The sequence below is a fragment of the Vitis vinifera genome, chromosome 7 (assembly GCF_030704535.1).
Source record: "Vitis vinifera cultivar Pinot Noir 40024 chromosome 7, ASM3070453v1".
Lineage (NCBI taxonomy): Eukaryota > Viridiplantae > Streptophyta > Magnoliopsida > Vitales > Vitaceae > Vitis > Vitis vinifera.
This window is the reverse complement of record NC_081811.1, coordinates 12,356,578-12,379,032: the sequence shown is the minus strand read 5'-3', so window position 1 is coordinate 12,379,032 and position 22,455 is coordinate 12,356,578. Positions and strand designations below refer to the sequence as shown.

Genomic DNA, 22,455 nt, shown 5'->3' with positions numbered 1-22,455 from the left:
ATATATATATATATATATATATATATATATATATATTTAATTAAATTTGATTTTTCTTTTATTATTTTTTATTCCTCTGTTTTTCTAGAACCATAGTGCGAGAGTAATCAATAATCATGATAAGCAGCTAAAAAAATCAAAAAATCAAAAACAAAAAAGAAAAACATGATGCTCTGATTTTATTTAATTATTTCGGAAGGCAAGAGTTGCATATCCAGTGTTGTGGCCATCTATACATTCACTGACATTGAATGAAAACGTAAAATAGTATCATATATTTCTTGGTCAGTTGAAAATGATATCCAGAATAAAATACAAAAATATCTTGGTTAGTTGAAAATGATATGCAGGGTGTGATGCAACTGTTTTAGTGAAGGACATAATTTCAATAACCCACAAACAAGGTCTACATTTGGCTGAAAATCACATCTCATGATTCATTTCCTCCTATGCTAAAATCCCCAAGTTTATTCAATTCCAAATATGCTGCTCAAAAGCAAAATACTTAATCAGCTATAGGTCATCAGACTGCCAAAAAACCCATGGAAAACTCTTGGTCCTAATGGTCCAAAATGTCAGATGAAACTTTTGCATTCAAGCTATGGCCTAAAAGAGTGAAAGTATTATTACAGGAGACGGTAGAATTGAGCATCTAAATCCTCCTAACATGTTCCTGAGCATGGCCAATGAATTCTGTGTTTCTAACTAAAAGAGCGAAGAAAGAAAATAAAACAAACAAACAAACAACCACCTACATGCATTCAACCTTCAAAAGATCATCTACTAAATTCTTTTCTCCATTATGAGTAAGAGTCCTGGTGTATTATTGATTATTTTTTTGTAATCTTCCCAATAACATTTTTGTAAACAACTCAGAGTGCCAAGCATTACTGCAAATGCCTACTACACAATCAAGACGCCAGAACATGTCTGGATTTATGTATATGTAGCAAACGTAGATTGTTAGCCTTTGAGAGAAAAGTAATGCAGAAATCATGGAATAAGTCACCAGCATGGTCAGAGTGGCTTCTATTACACATTAACAGCGCTATACTGCTTCTCAGTCTATTCCAGAATTTTCTTCTCAGGAAGCTTTGGTAGATGCTTGATTGTTTAAAGGGCTAAGTAAATGTTGTAACATATTTATTGAACTAAGAGGAGCATTTTTACAATTGGAAGCCCATGAGACAATAAAACTTTCCTGGTATGTCCTACTGATGGGTGGCACAAGTCATGCAAAAACCAAGGATGGCAAGTTTGAACAGTGATATGTTCACAAGTGATAGGGCAATGTAGACAGAAAAGACTAAAAAATAACTTAACAGTTTATGCGGGTTATTAAGAAAAGAAAAAAAAAAGGCTAAAAAAGAAAGTCTTATAAGAGTGAAAAGGAGCCAAAGTTGTTTGGTTACATGAAAACTCAGCTGATGAGAAAGAAGCAGCAGCAACTGGAGATGGAAAAAGGGTAAGACATCTTAGGCAACAGGATACACTTCAGAGAATCTTTGAATAACTCTGAAGAAAAGGAAAGATGCAGCAGCTGTTTTGGTGATCTTTCTTTTTTATCTATCAGAAACAAACATTTTATTGTCAAGAAATAATTAGGTGCAAGGAATGGTAAGACTTCCCCATAAAAAAATTACAACATCCTGATGAAAAATAAGAAAGAGATTATAACTATAAAAATCAATTCTTCCTGGAAGCAGAACCTTCCCGAAAAGGAAGTCAAATGTTTTGCTCTACCTCTTTGCTAATGGACATGCCAATAGATAAACTAAGCAAGGAATCCAACAAAAGAACATTTAACTCTGAGGCAATATCAAAGATTTGGCAGACCCAGCTATCTAAGTTCAATGATCCTTGTTCTTTTCTCCTTCAACCAAGATATGACTTTCTTCAAATCTCCCTTTATTAAAAGATTGGAGGGACCTTCAGCTTTGTGTCATAGACAAGTGGCTTTAGTTATCTAAGTGCTGCACGTGAGCTTAGGAAAGGCCAAAGCTAAAGTCACCACCTGGATCGCTAGTCCCTGTCCAACATGTTTCAAGAATGTTTGTATTAATGGTTCAAAGATAATCCATGAGCATTCCTCCAATTCTAGTTGTGCCAGATTACCAATAGAATGTCTATCAAAGTTCAGCTTAACAACACACATTGGAAAAGGAGAGCAAATAGGAAGTGTCTCCTTAGATGGCCTAGTAGATTTGCATGTTAGGTTCCAATCTAGCATATAATGCTCAAAGGAGTATCCTTGAATGTTGCACAAGCCTATGCCCAAAGAGATGAAGAGAAATAGAATAGATACCATAGTGCCTTGATTCCCAACTCCCACACATGACTAGGTTGAGAGCCTTATAAGCTCTCTTTTTTTGCAGCAAATCATTGTATTAACCTTCTCATTTGCCACTAGCCATGTGAAGGCCTTCACTTTTAGAGGGGGTTTAGATTTCAAGATAAACAATTTGCAGGTGGAAAGGGACTAAGTTGGGGAGACAGTAAGGGCTTTTAAAAAGAGAATTGACTGAAAACAGACCAAAAGATGCCAAGGACCAAAACCTTTCATCCGGAAAAGTGAATAACAAATAGACATTCCCTAAAGTCAATATGAGCTGAGTAAGTTCTTTTATTTCATGATCCAAAAGGTTGCAATGGAAGTTAAGATTACATGACATCCAAGAGATTGGCTCTGCACTCAAATAGGTATTCCAAGCAGCTGAATCCTTGCACAGATGCAGATTTATAGGACTAGATTAGTTGTACAGACCCGATACTTTTTTATGGCTAGAAGCCTTTGGTGATTTTCATTTCCCCTTCTCCAATGTTTCTTGGTTGTTGCTTATATCAGTTGAGGATACTTTATCTGGTCGATGAGGAGATTTATTAGTAAGAACTAATACTGTCTGGTCAGGAAGATCAATGGGAGTCCATATTTCTTAGATTTCCTTTTTGCTTGTCGAATGCTCCTTGACACATGTGCACTGAGGTTCCAGCCCTCCACAAGATGTTAGTCAGTGTATTCTTAATTGCCTATCAAAAAATTAATACCACATATAATCTAGTGCAGCAAGATACACAGCATGCCAAGTTGGACCAGGTGTTCTTTTCAGCATTTTACTTTTTAAATTTTTAGTAAGAAGAGTTAACCTCTTCTTGCATACTACTCAAATTTACAGTTCTATTGCGTTTACAATCTTCACAGCACTACCTGGTGAAAAGAGGAAATAAGAGACATTCCTTCATCGGACCAAGGGCATTTCCGTTATAGACAAATCAATCCTTGGACTTTACATCAATGAAGAACTAATGTCCAAATGGAACCAAACCAAATAGCTCACTGATCACATCTTTAGAGGAGCCACATCATTCAGATATGATCATTTCTTATCTTGATGACACAAAATACATTACTCAATGTTAAAAAAAAGATATAAAAAGATGTACAAAACAAAAACTGAGAAATATACAAATATGTTGCCAGGAAATAGGATTTGCAAGAAGAAAAACCATAACAATGAATCTGATTGAAAATGCATTGAAATGGAGCACACATTGAATCGATATTTGAAAGGTGCCCAGTGACACAAATCCTCAATACTCTTTTCTTCTAATGAACAAAATCCACTAACATAAACTCAAAATTTTCTGTCAAAACCACAAGATTTGTGCTCATCAAGCCTTGATGACATTAATTGAAAGGGATGAATGAAAAAGAATCCCTATTTTACTTTCTAAAGAATCAGGCAGCCACCTTATTCAAAACATGCTATTTCTAGAGTTCACTGTACAGAATCTATTATTCATCCTAATTCAAATTATTATCATCCAAAAACTTTCCTACTCTGTAACTTAAACACAGAGAGAGAAAGGGAACATAAACCTTCATATCTCTTGACTCATCTTCAACTTCTTATTAGACCCCAGGGCCCTCCCAATTGTCTCCACAATCTTCCGCTGCGACTCCACAATCATCTCCATTCGCCTGCTCTCCATCTCCATTCTACGCCTCTCTGTTTCCTTCATCATCTCCATCTTCATATTCTCCATCCGCACAAACCTCTCCGCAAAAGCCCTCATCTCCCCCGCCAACTCCCAAACCACGCCCTTCCCTCCCTCCACCACCACCGCCCCCGTCTCCTCCTGCTCTGTACTCCAGTTCAATTTCGGGTCTACTGCAAACCGGTTGACAACAGCGGGCCTCTGCAGAATATAATTGATGCTGCGCGACCTGGTTTTGAGAGCCCCAGAATCTTCGTCGTTGCTAGAATTGCTGTAATCGTCGTTGCCGACATTATCGTCATTGGGTTTGCAGTTGTGAGAGTAGGGGTATGCTTTTTCGTATTTGAGAACGGACATGGGTTGAGCGGAGATGGGGAGGGGGCCACGTTCGAGGGAGTCCATGAGATGGAAGTATGGCCAGGAGGAGGAGGCGGCGGCGCCGATGACGATGCGCTGTTTTTCGGCGCGGTAGCGTTTACGGAGCTTTTCGATTTTGTGGCGGCACTGGGTGGCGGATTTGGAGGGCTCGTCGTAGTTGCATCGGGCGGCGACGGTGACGGCGACTTCCTCCCATTGGGAAGCTTTGAGCTGGCCGCGCTTGAGGGAGTACCATTTTTCTTGGTAAGCTTGGATGAGGTGCGTGGTTTCTTGGTGGGACCATGGGAGGGGTTGAGCTTTCTTGGGCCGGTTTGGAGGTGAGGATGATGGTGGTGGTGGTGACGGTGTGGCCATTAGTGGTGGTGGTGAGCAGTGGCGGTGGTGGAAGTGGGAATGGGGTGGGGGTGAGTGGGGGAGGTGAGGAAGGTGAGGCAGGTGGGCGTAGGTGGGAGGTAGTGGACCCGAACCTGGAGGTGGGCTGGATCCGCCCTATATTAACGGATTTGGATAATAGATAAATAGAGTAAATACGGATATACAGTTACTTAATTTTACATAAATGTCGAAAATATCGAATAAATATAGATAGACAAAAAAATAAATGATAAAATGAGTAAGTATATATGTTGGATTTATTTTATAAATATAATTGATAAAAATATGATTAAAGATAATATTTATCACATTTTTATAAAAAAAATTAGTTTAAATTTTTTTAATATATTTATATTCATTTATTTTAAAAATTAAAAATACTTTTATTAAAATATGTTTTGTTTCATTTTAAATAAAAAAATTAAACTGATTTATATAAAATATTTTATTTGAAATTTAATTTTTAAATTTTTATTATAAATATGTGGTAACAATTTTTTTATTAATATTAATTTATTTAAATAATTAAAATTATTAATAATTTATCTTATCAAATTCATTTTAATTTATAAAATATTAGGACTTCATTAAATTTTTTTATATTATAGAAAATTTGGACTAAAATTATATTTTTAATATTTTAAAATAAAAATCTTTAAAACTAAAAGGATAAATAAAAAAAAATTAAGAGTAAAGTGATAATAATTTTTTAAAATATGACTAATGAGACAAATATGAAAAATAGTTTAAAATAAAAAGATAATATAAATTTAAAATAAAAAATTAAAAATTAAAAATGAATAAAAAAAAACTTTTAAAAAAATCTCCAATTTTTTGACGAATTTTTCAATCCATGATTTATCGATGATTTTTTGTAATGTTTTTTAAATTGGACCAATCATTAAACCAAAAAAATTATTACCAAAAAAATTATTGGTTCAGGGTTTACTAATCGAATCGGTGCCGATGATCAAACCACATTCGAACGGGTGATGTTATGAATATATAATTTATATTTTATTAAAATTAAAAATAATTTTAAGAAATATATATAATATTAAAATTATTGCATTTCATTTTTTTTAATATTTGATATGTCAATTAAATGATAAACATAAAAATAAATATATTAATGTATCAAATTTTATTAAATAGAATATATAATATTTAAATATGAGAAGAAAATTATAACATTTAATGTTATCTACGTATCTATGCATTTTATTATTTTAAAATTTTAAAAATTATTATATTAATTAATTTATATTATTTTCATATTTATTGTTAATAATTATTATAAAAATAAGTATGAATATAAATATTTATATTTGTTTAAATGTTTTAAATTATAAAAAATTAAAAAGAGCATTCATATAATATATAGTTATATGTATTAATCAAAAGAAATGTGCTGGGCTGGCTCCTCCTTTTGGCAAGCTTACAGTGATTTTTTGAGACCACCCTTTGCCCCATGCGCGGTCGCTTCCTAACCAAAATCTCATCGATATGTCAGTGGTTTTTCTAACATTTTGCCGATTTTTCCTCCCACCGATATCCGTGGCCGATTTCATTTCGGTCACTGCCGATAATTTATTTTTTGCCGATATTTTGACGATAAAAACCAAAATTTCAAACCTGACAATAAGCAATACACTTGGATTTTTTTTTTATTAGTTTGAAAATTTTATAAAAAGATTATCAATTTGTAAGATGATTGGTTTTTCCGATAAAAGAATGATCTTATTCATCTTTTGAAAGAATGCATTGCACTACTTATCTAAATTTTTCATCCAATGCAATTATTTGAAATAAACTTTTTCTATAAATAAGAAATTTTTATCAAAACTTTTATAATGCACAAAAGACTTTTTGTAGAGCGATCTTATTAACAATCAATGAATTCATAGATAATTGCATATGTCAATACAAAGTCAATTTAACCGTGATTCTAGTAAACGTGATTTTATTTGTAACTTTTTTAATAATTATAAATAAAAATATATTTACTAAAAAACACTTTTAGCTTTTTTAAAGTCAATTTAACCGTGATTCTAGTAAATGTAAAAAATTATAAATAAAAATATATTTACTAGAAAACACTTTTAGCTTTTTTTAAAATCACTTTTAAATGAGTTTAAAATAACAACGAGACATCATGTGCTCGGGTCTGTGACATGTTATGGATTGCCAATTAGGACGTGGTGCACTACAACCTCTAATGGGTTGTTTAAGCCTATGAACCGACTATGAACAAGTGATCTATTTGCAAGGAACATGTGGCTTAGATCTTCCGTACAACTTCTAATGCATCCAAGTAATGTATAATGCAAAAGATGCAACCCAGAGTGCTTATAAGATATAGTGCATGAAAATAGGATAGATAAAAGTGAATTGAAACTTTATTAAATAAATAATAAAAATCTAATTATTTATTACATCATGTCATGTTTTTAGGTAGTTATTCCTTCATAAGGAGCCTACATATAGTGGATAGTAGGTCATGGACCCGATTTTTAGTATCTTGTTCTAATATCATAGGGTATTAGAGTGCGGTTGACCCTTTGTAGTATAATGTTGAGTCAAACTTTAAAATTAGACTTTGAAGGAGCCAATAGTTTCCTATGGGTCCCAATGGTACCTTCTTGATCTCATATTCATTAGTGACATATTTTTTAGTCATACAAATTTACTTAACCATTTTACCCTAAAGACTTACTCTCTAATACCTATAACTTGATTCATGTTTGCAACGCAATAACCTTCAATATCTATAGTGGATCACTTCAATCTCGCCTAAGGGATGAAACTCTTCAAACCAAGATTCAAATATCAATCCTTGAATGAGAGATCGAGAATGGTGTAACACTTTAGGCTTTCCTACTAGGAGACCTTCTCTAAAGGATGTAAGGTCTCTCAATGATCTCAATACAATCTTCTACAATCTTTTTCGATCTTTTACCCTCAAGGGGTTAAAAGAGAGGGTATTTATAGGCAAAAACCCAAATAGGTTTGGTTTTGAAAGAGTTCTAAATCAAATTTGCATGAAAAATCTTGGTAAAATCAACATGACTGCTTGAGCCAACTCACCCGTTGCTTGAGTGCCTCGGGTGCTTGAGCGGTAAGTATCACTTGAACAGTCCTAAGCACTTAAGCACTCCAGGCCTCTTGAGCAATCCCACCTTTTTCAAAAAATTAATTTAATTCATTTTAAGTTAAAAAAACAAAGCAGATTCTCTTTACCTCAAAGGAGCTAATATGTCACAAGTCAAACCTTTTTAGACGTACATGTGACTTCCCAATTGGATGAACACCAACTCTTGATCTTCAATGGAGAGCAAGTCACTATCTAAAAAGTCTTCTATGGTCAAACTTTTAAATGAACAAAATTGTCAATATATAAGCAAAACTCTATGTCCTAACAAAGGTTTTACATTCATCACCTAAAGAGGACCTAAAGTTTAGGTTTCTACAACCATAAATATTTAGTGATTTAAGAAAAGAAAAAAACAAAAACAAAAGAAAATCTTAGAAAGCTTACAATTGCAGCATTGTAATGAATTTCAATGTGTTTGTTTATGGATGGATTCCACTCATACTGTTCACAATTCCATATATGGTTTTCTTATAAATGATGTTGTCCAATTCCACACCTTTAGCTTTACTAAAAACAAGTTCCTGGGTGTAGTATAGGCTTACGGTTACAACTTTATCTTATTCTAGTATTCCAATCTTCATCCAGTTGATTTTCCTTTGTTTCACATGTTTGTCATACCTACAAAATTGAAATGCTTTTAAATTTGTAAGAGCAAAGAAAAGTTCATGAAACTCATATAATATGTAATGTTTGATAATACATACTCGTCCATAAAATCAAAAGAGCTCTTGAATCTATGTGGTAGATTGAGGATTGCAAAATCAGAAAAGTAAATCTACCTTGGTAGGCAATGTTGTGGATGTAAAAAGCTATTTGGCATAGTTTAACAAGCAAAACCTCAAACCTTAAGAAATGAGACTTATGAGTTGGCTAGAATTCTAAATGCTTCACTTTTTAGTAAAATCAAACACCCTTTTACCTTGGCATTTCTTTAAATTCCCCTAGATTGGTACATTGATTTTAGGTGGCATGGCAGAAGAGTAATGTGCTAATCATTAGTAATGAAGACAACATCCTCTCCTACATGGAGGTAATAAAAACGCATGCGCTTTTATTAATTAGCAAATATAGGCAAAAGTTTCAAGATACAAAGGAAATGGTCCATACTATATGGTCCTGAGAAATATTTGTTATTGTTTAGATTCAGAACCCATGATGCCTTTAGAGTCGCCTAAAAGGAACAAAATCGAATATAAGTTATACAGGTGGCTATAGAAAATAAAAGAAATAAAAACAACTAGGAATTTTGCAAGGCAATTGGCTATTCTGGCACATTGTGACACCCTGAACTAGCAATAGGGTAAGAATACAAGTGGATGGTGTGTACTATTTACTCACTTAAGTTGCTAAATAAGAAAGAAATACTAACTATTTGCTACAAGCATCAAATATATATACTTTTTATCATGCAATTAGGTGGACAAAGTTAAGCAAAAGCTCCCACAACTTATAACAATGCCACATGCTAAAAGCAAACAATCCTAATCTACTAATCTTAAGAAAGTAAGAAAAGAATAGCAGAAAATTCAATCAATTTCCTTTTACATTGTGCATTAGAAAGAAAGTCAACCCATTACTTTAAAGGTAGTACATGATTAAGAAAGATTTGGATATTAATTTTTATGGTAGGACATATCCAAAAGCCTTTCCTATGATAAAACATATTTGAATATCTTTCCTATTGTAGACTAGCAAATATCTTAAAACAATTTAGTTCAAACAAGTCTGTCTATCTCCAATAAAGCCAAATGAATGTTTCCAATAATGTATAAAAAAACCCTCATGATATCATATGGGAATTAGATGACCTAAATAGGGTATCCAAATAAACCATGCTCGAGTAGTCATGCAACATGTATGAAATGTAGGGAGCAACAAACAAGCAAAATGAAGACTGATAAGTGACTTGAGTTACATATAGGATTGAATAATGCATTAAATTCATCAATAATTGCAGCAAGTGAAAAGCTCCACCATACCAAACATAGTGAGAAGAAATAATAGCATGAAGAAAGATATGGAAAAACTTGTTGATTGATTGAATCTTTCGGTGAAATCACTAGTTGAGTTAGTTACTGCAAATGTGGCATAAATGAAGTAGAGTGACCACCACCTTGTGGTTGAATATACCCATTTGTCCCACCCTGTTTTTCTTGTGCTGTTTAGGAGTATTAAGCATTTGTTCTGTAGAAGGAAAGTTAAAGAAATATAAGAAAGTCAATTACATCTCAACCATTAAAGACAATGGCATAAACAAGATACTTGTTCACTTTTCTAAATGAATTGACTATAATTATTTTTACAGCAATAGTTGATGATTTGACAAAATCTAACCCATAAAATAAAGCAAAATGGAAAAAAGAGTGCATGTAATTAGGAGAAGACTTTATCCATTAATCAAATTGGCAAAAATTTCATTTTTCCTTTGAGCAATAGCCACATACAATGGCTTTCTGTGAGTCATGTACCCTATACATCCAAAGATGAGATGATTGGCAACCTAAAGAATAGACATGACTACTTTTACTAATAGAAATAAAAAGATCTTATGTATCAAACAAATTGTAAAAATATTGTATGCATATAAAGAGGAGAAGTGCAAATACAAGAATTGTTAAACACCATAAATTCTATTGAAATTCATTGTTCAATTGACCGGATCGTCCACATTAACTTATTCATGAGATTCATTTATTCTCATATTGTGAGAAGTTTTTAAACTTAATACAGTTTCTAATAAATAATGTTAAATTGGAGCTAGCCACTTAATTAGAAATAGTGCATTGTTTCTCACTAAAATGATGGACATGAACACGTCCTCTATTCTAAAGGCAATGCCTAAAAAATAATTAGGATTCATAAACAAGTATTTGATGCATACTAATTCTTCTCCTCTAAAAAATTTTCAAAAAATTTTGTCCTTCTGTAATTTCAACTAACTATAATTCACATTACCTAAACTTTCAGGGCTTTGATTATAATTATTATGACATCATGTTAAAGCATAGAAATATAAGACATGCATCATACCTATTAATTATGTCTTGGGATCTATCTCATAGCATTTCATCCACATAGCAAAAACAATCTATCTAGAATCAACTTATGCAGACTATAAGAAGGTAACCTTTTTTTCCCCTCAAAATTACAAGAATAGAATAGTTGTAATGTCTAGGTAAGCTTTTTTCCCCCTCAAATTACAAGAATAGAACAGTTGTAATGTTTAAACCCAACAAGGTTTATGCATGTGATTTGATTTTTCCATTCTAAATAGGAAAAAAGAAACAAAGATGATGAAGAGAAAAAAAAAAGAACTTCACCCAAACACCAATGTATACCTATGTTTTGCTTTTTCCTTTCTAAAGTAAGGAACAACTTGATCATGCATAAAATGAACTCCTCATTTGAATTAAGAACTATAGCATGAAACAAAACCCAAAATCATTAAAAAAAAAAAAAAATTGAAGATAACAAGCCATAAAAGAAATAAGCAAGAGTGCATTGATGAAGGCAAACATAACCAAAAAGTTGTGAAAGTTTCTTCTTTATAGTTTCCAATAAAGGCTGCAATATGTAACAAAAAAACATTTGTTTTAATTCCTTGTATTGTAACAGACAAGCAGTAGTGGAGCAACAACAATAAAAAAATACAAAGATGAAAACTATGTAGCTATAAGTTTTAAAACTCATAAGAGTTATCACTAACCTAGTCAAATAGGGGAACGAAAAATGAGGAAGTAAAAAAATCACCACTAGTGAAATAGTAACCATTTTGCAGGGTATAGGATCAAAGTGAATATTTCAAATCAATAAGACCGACAAGCAGTAGAAACAACCAAAATATGAGTGTAATGAAACATCATGGTACTTCTTGGAGCTAAACCGCATTAGATTCCATGGTACTTGTTGCATAAACAAGGGTAAATTAAGGCTACATTCTTGGAAAGAATTCGGTTTAAAAAGATTGAATACATTCAAAGATGAAAGACAAGCAAATAATTTAAGTTTTAACCACCCCAGCCCGCACGACCACTTTCATCAAGAAAGATCTTACCATTGCTTTCTTTAAATATAGAATTTTGTAGGTAAAAGCAACATTTGCAACCATTGTACTTATAAAACCAATCCAATTAAGATTGACAATGAAATTGGTAGTGATTAATAGTTCAACATACGTGTCATCCCAAAATACAACATCCAAAATTAAAAGATATCCATAAACCTAACAACATTGAAAAATAAATAAAAAAAGACATTACAAAGAAATTGTTAACATCCCAAAATATGTCTCTAACATCATCTCAAGTCAAAAACCTAAAGCACAAGTGAATCATCATCCATCCATAATTGTGAGTTGGAGCTATGAGTCATGAATTGAAGAATCTCCTAGTAAAAAAAAAAGAAAACAAAACCCAAAAAAATATAAGTAACTTTACTAAATATTTTAATATAAAACCATTCATAAAATTGATAATTTTGTAAATTGGTTACCTTTTATTTCCTTTCATAACCAAATTTGAGCACACATTAAGGCCTCCAAAGTATATGGATGAAGCCTACTACAATGTTTTAATACCATACTGCCACCTGTGTTAAAGGCTAACTCTAATGCAATTGTTGATATGGAATAGCATAGATGTTTCGAACAATCATCTACAAAGTATACCATTTGTCTTCCACCAACTTAAGACATTAAAAGCTAAAGTCCTTGGTAGAATAGACTACTCAAAGTAATAATCTAACTCTGACTTCATATGACTTTCTCCAATGGTACTATGAACAAATAAGTCAAACTTTGAAAGAGGATCTTATTCATCATAATTGAACTCCAAAAGAGTTGAACTTGATGAAGTGCCATAGGATGAAGTTTTTTGCCCCAACTTAGACTTTGATTGGTACTTAGAAAGCAACTCATAACGCATTCCATAAACTTTTTCTATCTCATTTAAAGCTTCAGAGCCATACATTATTGGGAAGTAAAACTCTAAAATCTTCATTTTGTATCTTAGGTCAAATATAGATGTTATTGCCATCACAATATGACACCCACTCCAATACTTGTCAGACTTTTACAACATAATATTATCGTTCTCACAACATCATTTGAGCAAATCAACCAATCATACAATGCCTCTTTGATCTCACACACTTTGATGAAGAAAGTATTTGCAGTGGAATAGTTTTGCCCTGAGAACAACTCTATTGTGTTGTAAAACAATTTTAATCTTCCACATATTTCTTTTTCCATATTCCATCCTTCCTCTAATGTCACAAACATATAGTGTTTTTCACATTGCTTCAAACATGGGAACACATCTTTATATTTTTATAGCTATTGATAACATCAAGTATGTATAATTTCATCATGTTTTACAATCAAGACTTAACTTCTTATTGCATGGAATGGACAATTGACAAGTTGCATCTTCAAACTTTTCCACTCTTGATAGTGTTGCCAACCAATATGCAATACACGAATATTTTTAATTTCTACTCCAATGACATCCAAACCTTTATTCACAATTAAGTTCAAGATATGTATTGCACATCACATGTGAAAAAAATTTCCATTCAATAAAAGTGAACCCCTCAAAGATAATTTCTCCACAAGGATATCAATCATTCTGTCATTACTTAAGAAATTATCAACAATAATTGTAGATACTTTTCTATCTATATTCTAATCTAACAAGAAATCCATTAACACATTTGAAAGAACTTCTTTTGTGTGTGGAGGCAAATAAACAAACCCACATTAAAAATATATATATCATTAATACAAGAGATATCCTTAAAGGATCAAATAAAAAAACACTTAGGAAGTTAAAACTAAATAAATAAATAACATAGCTAACCTTACAATATGATGTTGCAGTAACCAAGACTCATAAATGTAATGTACAGTGATAGCCATGTAGTCTTTCTTTTGATTTGACGTCCACATATTAGTTGTGATTGCAATTCTACTTTCAAGTTTCTCTAAGTAGTTAATCATTTTCCCTTTCTCAACATCATGAATCTTTGTTATGTCACCTTTAATTGTATTACAGAAAACTATCTTAAACAAATGTTGGAGACTAGTAGTAAAATCTCTAAACCCTACATGGCCAACAATTGAAAATGGATAGTCATGCAATATAATTGCACATGCAAGCTTCTTTCTTAAGATATCTTGATCAAAGGTGAAACCACCAATTTGAATTTTTCCATGACTTTCTCTCCCCACTGCTAATAATTATTGATATCAACATTTCTTTGTTTCATGCACCTATCCACATATACATGTAAATATTTTGTCTTATTCTTACTATCAGCCTTGAGCTTTCCTTTATAGTGTTTACAAATAGCATAATCTTGTCAATCTTCTATGACTTCATCAAAATCATTTCAAACAACCGAAGTCAATTTTCTTCTTTTAGATCCCAATGTTCCATCAGTAGTTGAAGTACCACCTATACTTGGATTTGAACCCGCACTTGGTATGAAAAAGTTTTCCCCTTCTTCTTATGACATTTTTCTTAATATGAAGTAAAGCCTATAATTAAATCATTCAAATCAATCAGAGAATCTTATTTACATTCAAACTAACCCAAGTAAACCCCATATAAATAAGTCTTTGTTACCACATAAATAGACCCCAAAAATAGAACAAAAATCTATTATTCCAACTTTTAATTCATTTCTATTTTTTCTTACACTTTCTTGGAAACCAAATAAAACATATAGAGAAAAAAAATTATACAATACAATGACGCAATACACAAAAATATGGAGTTGCTAATTCTAAATAGCATTAAAATGAAATCTATGTGAAATGGAAAATTTGAAAATAAATATGAAAATAAAAATTATAAAAAAAATGATTATGGATTTCAAACTAGGGTTAGAGTTAGAATTTTTTTTTTACAATTGATGAGTTGATAAAGGAGAGATAAAATCATTCATTGCTTTCGTGCATGTGAAGCCACTAAATCAAATCGGTTTAGCTTTGACAATAAAAAATTACATGGAGATTTCAGGCAAGAACAAGAAAGAGGGATTTGAGCAAACAAAACCTAGAAACTTTGAGTTTCTTTACCAGAAAAAAAGGAATCCAAACAAAACCAAAGCCTTTAGTCCTTAGATTTTGGTGCTCTATGTGAGCTTTAGTTTTGTTTTCTTTGCCTTTCGAGAAAGCAAAAAATGAAGCTAGATGAGTCGTCTCCACAAGTTGTGAACTCTATTTCTTGTCTCTTCTAATGACTCAAAATATGAGATAGAAAATTTTTTAGTTGGAAAAATCAGTCTAGGAAAAAAAACATTTGAGTATAGTAAGCAGAGGAGATTTCTGCATTGAGTGGGAGAAACCCTAAAGATGATATAGGAAACAAATATTTATAGGTGGAGTTTTTTGGTATTTTATAAGATGTAAAAGGTAAACTTGTAATTTTATATTCGGAGTAGGGCGGATTATTACAAAACCTAAACTCGATCCAGGTTTTAAAAAATAAACTCAAACCCATCCCATCCCCGATTACTAAGTGTTGGAATTGAGCCCTTAAAAGTAAGACATGATGTAACAAGGTTAAACTTAATTGTCCCCTTGCTATCTTTTTGGTTTATTGACATTGGTTTGAGCAATTAGCCTATGTTTTTTACATTGTACATGACTTGGGTGCATTAGGAGTTGCACAAAAGATACAAGTCATGGGTTTCTTGTAAGTAGATAAGTTGTCCACAGTCGGTTCATGGATTTAAACAATCCAGTAAAGACTATAGTGCACCACCTCTTAATTAGTGGGATGACTTGTCTTGACCGTCGAGATGGGTTTTCCATGGTGAGTGCACTAATGTATGTGATGCATACTGGACATGACTTACGATGAATCATGACACAAGACTATCAATTGTCATGAGTCACCAAACTACTATACTGCATGGACTCTCAACCTTGAGAGGATATTGTGAACCAAAATCAACAAGAGGCTTTGACCTATGAGTGAGACCCTAAAGTGGTCATATATCCTTATAGATTGAATCACTATTGATAGAGGATGGTGACAATAGGTATTCTCAATAAAGACATCATGATATCTCATGGAATTGAGATAATGTGTCCCCTTGGGTGATCCAAAAGGCATGTGATCATGAAATCTATGGTCATAGTAATTCCTTTAGTGAAATTTGACATATGCTCCTTGGAGCTAGAATATGTCATTTGATCACATAATAAGTGAGATATATAATTCTAGGATTTGAGAGGTAATCTTGATAGGTGATAGCATTAGTTTATTAGATTATAGACACCAGTTCATGGAGCACATGCAATGGATAGGTCACAGACCCGAGCACTTGGCGTCTTATTGTAATATACATAGGGTATTGAAATGCAATTAACTCTTTGTAGTGGGATGTTAAGTCAATTTCATAATTTGATTCTAAGGGGGCCAATACTTCTATGGGTCTCAATTGTCCCCACTTTGAACTCTTATTCCTTGATGACATGGTTTATGAGGGTTGGATGAGTTTTTAGTTCACTTTTGTGTATAAGGGCATTTTCATAATTACATAAGGTTGCACATGGATAAGTGAGTAGTATCTCTAAACTGGGTTAATTGATTAATTAGGCCTTGTATGGTTAATTAATCAATTAACAACCTTTTTGGGCTAGATTAAGTGACCTAAGCTCATGGTAGGCATAAGTCACTTAAGCCTAATAGGAAACCTATAAATACCCTTTTAAGGGTTATTACTAGGTCTTGTCATTCTCCCTTTTCAATCCAGAGAGAAAACCTTAGCCTCCACCCTTGAGATCTCCACCATCTCAGTGTCTAGACAGAAGAAAGTGTTATCAAGTAGAAGATCTTGGGTGTACGAGAAACGTATTGGAATCACATAGGCCGCACGCATGAGAACTGCATAGGATATGCACAAGTTGTGTGCACAGGACGTGCACATGGGTAGTAGCATGAGGAGAGATTTTCCAATTTTTTTCTACGCATGTTCTTCATAGCAAGGAATTAACATGGGAACATCCAGATCCAGGTATGAACACTTTTTCTCTAGATCTTTATTTTATAATGGTTTTTGAAGCCATTATTTTTCGATGCATTAGATTTAAAGAGCCCTAAAGATAGATGCATGCACCCTATGAGATCCAAGGCATGGGAACGGAGTAATCCAAGGTTCCCAACACTAAGTTCCATACCCATCCTAATAGAGGTGGGGCAGGGTGGGTGACCTAAAAAACCCGTGAAATTGTCAACCCTATTTTGAAGTAGTCACGCCACAATCATATTCTCTAAGGGATAGGTCTAGTTAAGTCTCTATTCCTAATGGTATACTCTCTTCCCTCCTCCTTACATGTAGGATACCTCCTGCCATCCACTTACAACAAGTACTAAAACCCCTTCCACCATTATGGGACTAGACTCATTTCGCATCTACATGGGGGAGTTGCTTTAATTTGTACCCAGCTAATAGAGGTTTGCAACTATAAAGAATAGTTGGTACATGCTTTTGAAAAGAGTTAAACTAACAAGCTAAATAGAAACGGTACTCAGGGACTCGAATTTAAGGAGTTATTCATGTGATCATGGTGTGCCATTCTAGCTAGTTTAGGGGTATATCATATATGAAAGATTGGGGTATGTCCTGCTACAGGCTAAACAGGGGACCATTGCTGCCATTCAATGGAGATCACTGCTTACAAAAAGGATATTGTTGTAAAATGCAGTCAATCAGCATTTCAATTGCTAATTTAGTTGAATTTGTATAGCTCCTTTGTTGAATTTTAAAACTGTATTAGGGATTCCTAAGCCAAACTTTACTAATAGTGCTTTCCAATATTGCTTGTGTTCCATTGTTCCTGACATCTGCAGTTTCTTTGAGCAGTTATTGTTAAATTTCAGAAGCAATCCTATAGTGCCAACTCAAAATGGACATAAGCAGATATTCCATAATTTGCAGTTGAATTTCTCCATATATAGCCATTAAGGTTGGTGTTTTTCATTATCTCTAAATATCTGATTGACAATTCATTAGTACATATTTTTACGTCATAAATTAATATAACTTTGGTATATTTTATATTTAGGCCTCATTTAGGCTGAAGAGATAAGACACAAGATCAAGCCAGGCTAGGCAAGCACAACTTCTATTAATTATAGTACATTCTAATTACCTTGCCCTGTCCCATGCTCACCCCTACCAACAAGCCTTTAACCCAAAGGCTCCAAATTCCACCTCAAGTTGGGAAGTTTCATTGAAGTATGAATCACACTAAGCTTACAACAAAGTGTAAACCAATTTGCTATGAATTCCATATCAATCAAGACAAACTCCGGAAATTTATTTAAAAAATAAAAATAAAGAGAAGGAAAAAATAAAATAAATAAAAAACAAACCCTAAAGCAGATAGTCATGTATAGTTAACTCTGCAAATAACTCTTCTATGCTCACTTATAGATTAGAATTGAGCTTGTCCAACCTCGAAGCAGAAAACTAGGTTCTACGCCAGCAAGCTTTGGTTGCATCAACAAATGAGAGCCTCTTTGAAGATACAGTTCCACAGGATTGGATTGAGTTGAAGGTATAAATTATCATTTGGTTTCAGCATGAACTCATGGAACAAAGCTCTAAACCTTGAGCTGAAAGGTTACTAATTAGGTTTTTTGTCAAGAAGAAAAATTACCCTTAGCACAAATTCTTTCCCACTAGAGTCAAAGTGGCTGTAATGTAATTTGAAAAAGATGAAAATATTATGAAAGCCAAGTAAAACAAATTATGAAAATGGGGAAGGTGTCAAATTCCATAAATGAAATAGGGTAATGAGTGTGATAGGACTGAGGGATATAAAAAAGGTCAAGTCATGACCAACCCAACAAACACTCTCTTTGGAACTAAATGTCTGATTAGGAGATGATTTGATGACCCTCAGACAGAAAAAAATGAAGACGGTGCCATATAAGATAGACAGAGCTCTCAATCGAGATGCTTGGGCAAATCTTAGTAATAGGTAGTAGTATTCCCCTAGTCAGATTGGGGCATTTGTACTCACAAAGATGAAAAAAACTGCAGAGGCTTACCTCAGGAAAATTTTGTCTAAAGCTGTTATTACAGTTCCAGCTTACTTTAATGACTCACAAAGACATGTTGGGCGGATAGTAGGTTTGGGTGTGCAAAGGATTATTAATGAACCAACTATTGTTGCTTTTTCCTATGGGTTAAATAACAAGGAAGGTCTCATTGCTGTTTTCGATCTTGGAGGTGGAACTTTTGGAAATATCTAATGGCATGTTTGAGGTAGCGATCTATTGCTATTCAATGTGATATTATTCTTCTTTCTTTGGGCAATTCAATTGATTAACTATCTCTGTGTTAGGTTAAAACAACAAATGGAGACACCTTTTTAGGAGGGGAGGACTTTGACGATGATCTATTAGAGTTCTTGGTGAGCGAGTTCAAGAGAACTAAAGGAATTGATCTGACAAAGGACAGACTTGCTTTGCGGAGGCTTCGAGAAGCAGCTGAAAAGGCAAACATAGAACTCTCATCTACATCCCATACTGATATCAAACTACCATTCATAACTACTAATGCTTCTGGTGCAAAACATTTAAATATCACCCTGACCATAACAAATTTTGAGGCTTTGGTGGACAATTTGATTGAGAGAACAAGAAATCCATGCAAAGAGTTGTTTGAAGGATGCAGGAATATCAGTCAAGGAGGTTGATGAAGTTCTTTTTGTTTGAGGGATGACCCATGTTCCTAAGGTACAAGAAGTAGTAGCAGAGATCTTTAGCAAGAGTCCAAGCAAAGGTGTTAGCCCCTGATAAGGCTGTTGCAATGGGAGCTGCAATTTAGGGTGGTGTCCTCCATGGGGATGTTAAGGAAAAATGAGTGTTATAATGATATAACTGAGTTACTTGAGGAATTAAAATGTTCATAAATTTTTTGTGATTTTATATATGGTATAGATTTGAAAGAAAAATAGTAACATACCAATTGGTATTATATTGAACTCTAGTTTGAATTTTTTATTTTTGTAGTTGAATAAAGGTACTAAACTATGAAACTGTTTCAGAGAATAGAGCATAATCTCTGCTGCTAATCAACATCTGTAGGCCATAATGGAAGTTCTCTCCTGCAGCAGAGAATTGAATTCAAAAAAGGGGTTCAAACTATGACAGGGAAAGAAAAGTACAGGAGAGTATAATGAAACAAAGGCTGGGGTGAAGGGACTGGCAGATTGTAGGGTGGTCAAGATCCCAACTATTTTCATTCACCTACCAGAGGATCTGCCAAGTGCCTACAGCAGCTGGTGCTCAACTCCAGGTTCCAGTGATTAACCTTGAGGGCTTTTAAAGTAGAGGAAGAGCTAATATTGTTGATGAAAATTTTCAAGCATCAGAAAATGGGCCATCTTCTAATTCTGGTTTCATTTGCCTTCTTTATCAGAGATTGAGAGAGAGAGAGGATTTTGATTAAATTTTCTTTTCATACTTTACTGAACAATTAAATAATGTGAAAACTAAATGGTCCAACTTGAAAATCAATGGTCATGATGCAGTGACCTTCTAATCAACTTGTACAATTGTCCAATAAATTTCAGAAATGCGTATGAACTACTCCATGTAGTAATTAGATGTTGAAATTTAAAAACTTAATCAATAGGTGAGTTGTAGGCATACCTGAAACTATTGCTTATAGGCAGGAAAGATATATCCTTGTAGACTTGAGAACTTCAAAGAACAAAGATGCTAAGCAAGGATACATTTACAATTTTTGAAAAAAAATATGAATTAGATTACCAAAGGAAGCTCCTATTAGCAAAATAGAAGGAGGTAAGAATAGTAGGCTTTTCAATGAAGCTATGAAAGAACCTCTCATCTGCATTTAAAAACTATATTAAAGAAAAACGGGTTTCCGACTATATTTGTAAACAAGAACTAGCTTTTCACATAAGTAGCCCACAATCCATGGCTCCTCACTTGGGATTCTTGTAACTTATTGTGTTTGGCCTAAATTCACTGTGTAGTTTGATGCTTTTCCTCAGCAATCTTGGTCTCATATTAAGAGAAAGTAGGATGGATACAGATAGGAGGTTATCCGAATGGATCTTTCAAGGTTTTGAGGGCACCATTTGCCTTCAAATGAAATCAACCCACTGACAGATACTATAGGCAACAGAGAGATAAGCACCCCAATAGTGGTAGAGACTAGAGAGACGCACATTGATATACACATGGACCTCTTAATTATCAACAACAAACAAATAAAGAATATTCCAAACAGAGGGCACCGATAATTGGGTATATGATTCTACTTCATTCTTATGTCATTGTCCACTAGTATTTGGATTTAAGAAAAAAAAAAAAAAATGTCAACTGCAAGAAAAGAATCACCATTTATGATTTTCAGTCCACATCTTTCACAATCAAAATTTATGCCCCCAAAAAAAAAAAAAAAAAATGGTGAAACCTTAATCACCTGCCCCTTTTCCCTTTTCCCTTTTCCCTTTTTCCTTTTTTGTTTGGAAGCAAGAACCCATTGTAAATGACACCCTCTCAATATCCAAAGAATAACCAAAGAGGGCTTGGTGTGATTACTTGTGTGGAGTGAAACTAGTTAGGAATTTTTTAATTAAAATTTTCATTTTTTTCCAAAATAACCAAAGAAGGCTCCTTAACTCTCATTATGTTCTTCCAATAACCAAACATTAATTATTATTCATTGTGAAAGTGTTTTCGAGTGATCTTGATTCATAGATTTACTTATTCATGTAGTACATCTCAATTTTAGTTTCATTTATACTCCGTGACCCAAAATTGTAAACTAGGAATTCGATTCAAAAAATTAATTCATTGTGTCCTTATGAGGAAGGAATTTAAGTGTGAAGTATTATTTTTGGATTCTCAAAGTGTCACTTGAAGGATTATTAAAAAATGAGGCATTTCTTAATGATCATGGAAGGTCTTTTGGAACCGAGAATCATCTAAGTTAAAATTTGTTAAAAGCAAAAAGAGACTAATACCCAATTCACTTCTCCTTCTCTCTTAGGTGTTTACCTTATGTTTCCAAGTAAGAGCATTAAAAAAAGTTCCTTAAACTACATTATGACTAGATCCTTTTCGTATATGTAGGCGACATGGAAAATATTTCAATTTTTTAAAAAAAAAAAATTCAAATAGAATGCATGTTCTATACCACTCAAGTTAAAACTCTGTTGAAGGAGGAAAAAAGTTAAAGTTCAAAAAGTTGTTTAGTTTCTATATTCAACTTATGTTCATGAAAACTTTTTGAGAAAGTATTTGTAGGAGGATAAAATTTAACCTTCTATAATTTACAAGTCAAATCAAGTTATTTATTGATCAATAGTAAAAATCAAATTCTTATTATTAATTCAAATTGTGGCTGAATGAAAATCTTCACATAATATAAATTTTTTAGCAGTAAAATAATGTCATGTGTCATATAGGCTCCACATAAAGGAAAGAAAAGTTCTCTTCTATTCAAATATAAAAAAACATTTATTATGGAAATTAAGATATAATGGTTAGAATAAACAA

General features: G+C 33.1%; 1 protein-coding gene and 1 long non-coding RNA gene across 2 annotated transcripts; both read right to left on the bottom strand.

Annotated features, from left to right (window-relative positions):
• Nucleotides 1–3,506: 3,506 nt before the first annotated feature.
• Nucleotides 3,507–4,857, bottom strand: LOC100250032 (trihelix transcription factor ENAP2). Its single transcript, XM_010654219.3, has one exon. It carries the CDS (start codon nt 4,726–4,728, stop codon nt 3,880–3,882), a length of 849 nt encoding a protein of 282 aa, XP_010652521.1. The 5' UTR covers nt 4,729–4,857; the 3' UTR covers nt 3,507–3,879.
• A 9,216-nt stretch (nt 4,858–14,073) lies between these two features.
• On the bottom strand, nt 14,074–21,061 carry LOC109122866 (uncharacterized). Its single transcript, XR_002030393.1, has 2 exons — nt 20,578–21,061; nt 14,074–14,438 (listed from the first exon to the last, which is right to left on the bottom strand). It is a non-coding gene; the product is annotated as an uncharacterized LOC109122866 (long non-coding RNA).
• Nucleotides 21,062–22,455: the final 1,394 nt, after the last annotated feature.

Coding starts and splice junctions, on each gene's coding strand:
- LOC100250032 (XM_010654219.3), bottom strand. CDS start 4,728: ATGGCCACACCGTCACCACCACCACCATCATCCTCACCTCCAAACCGG.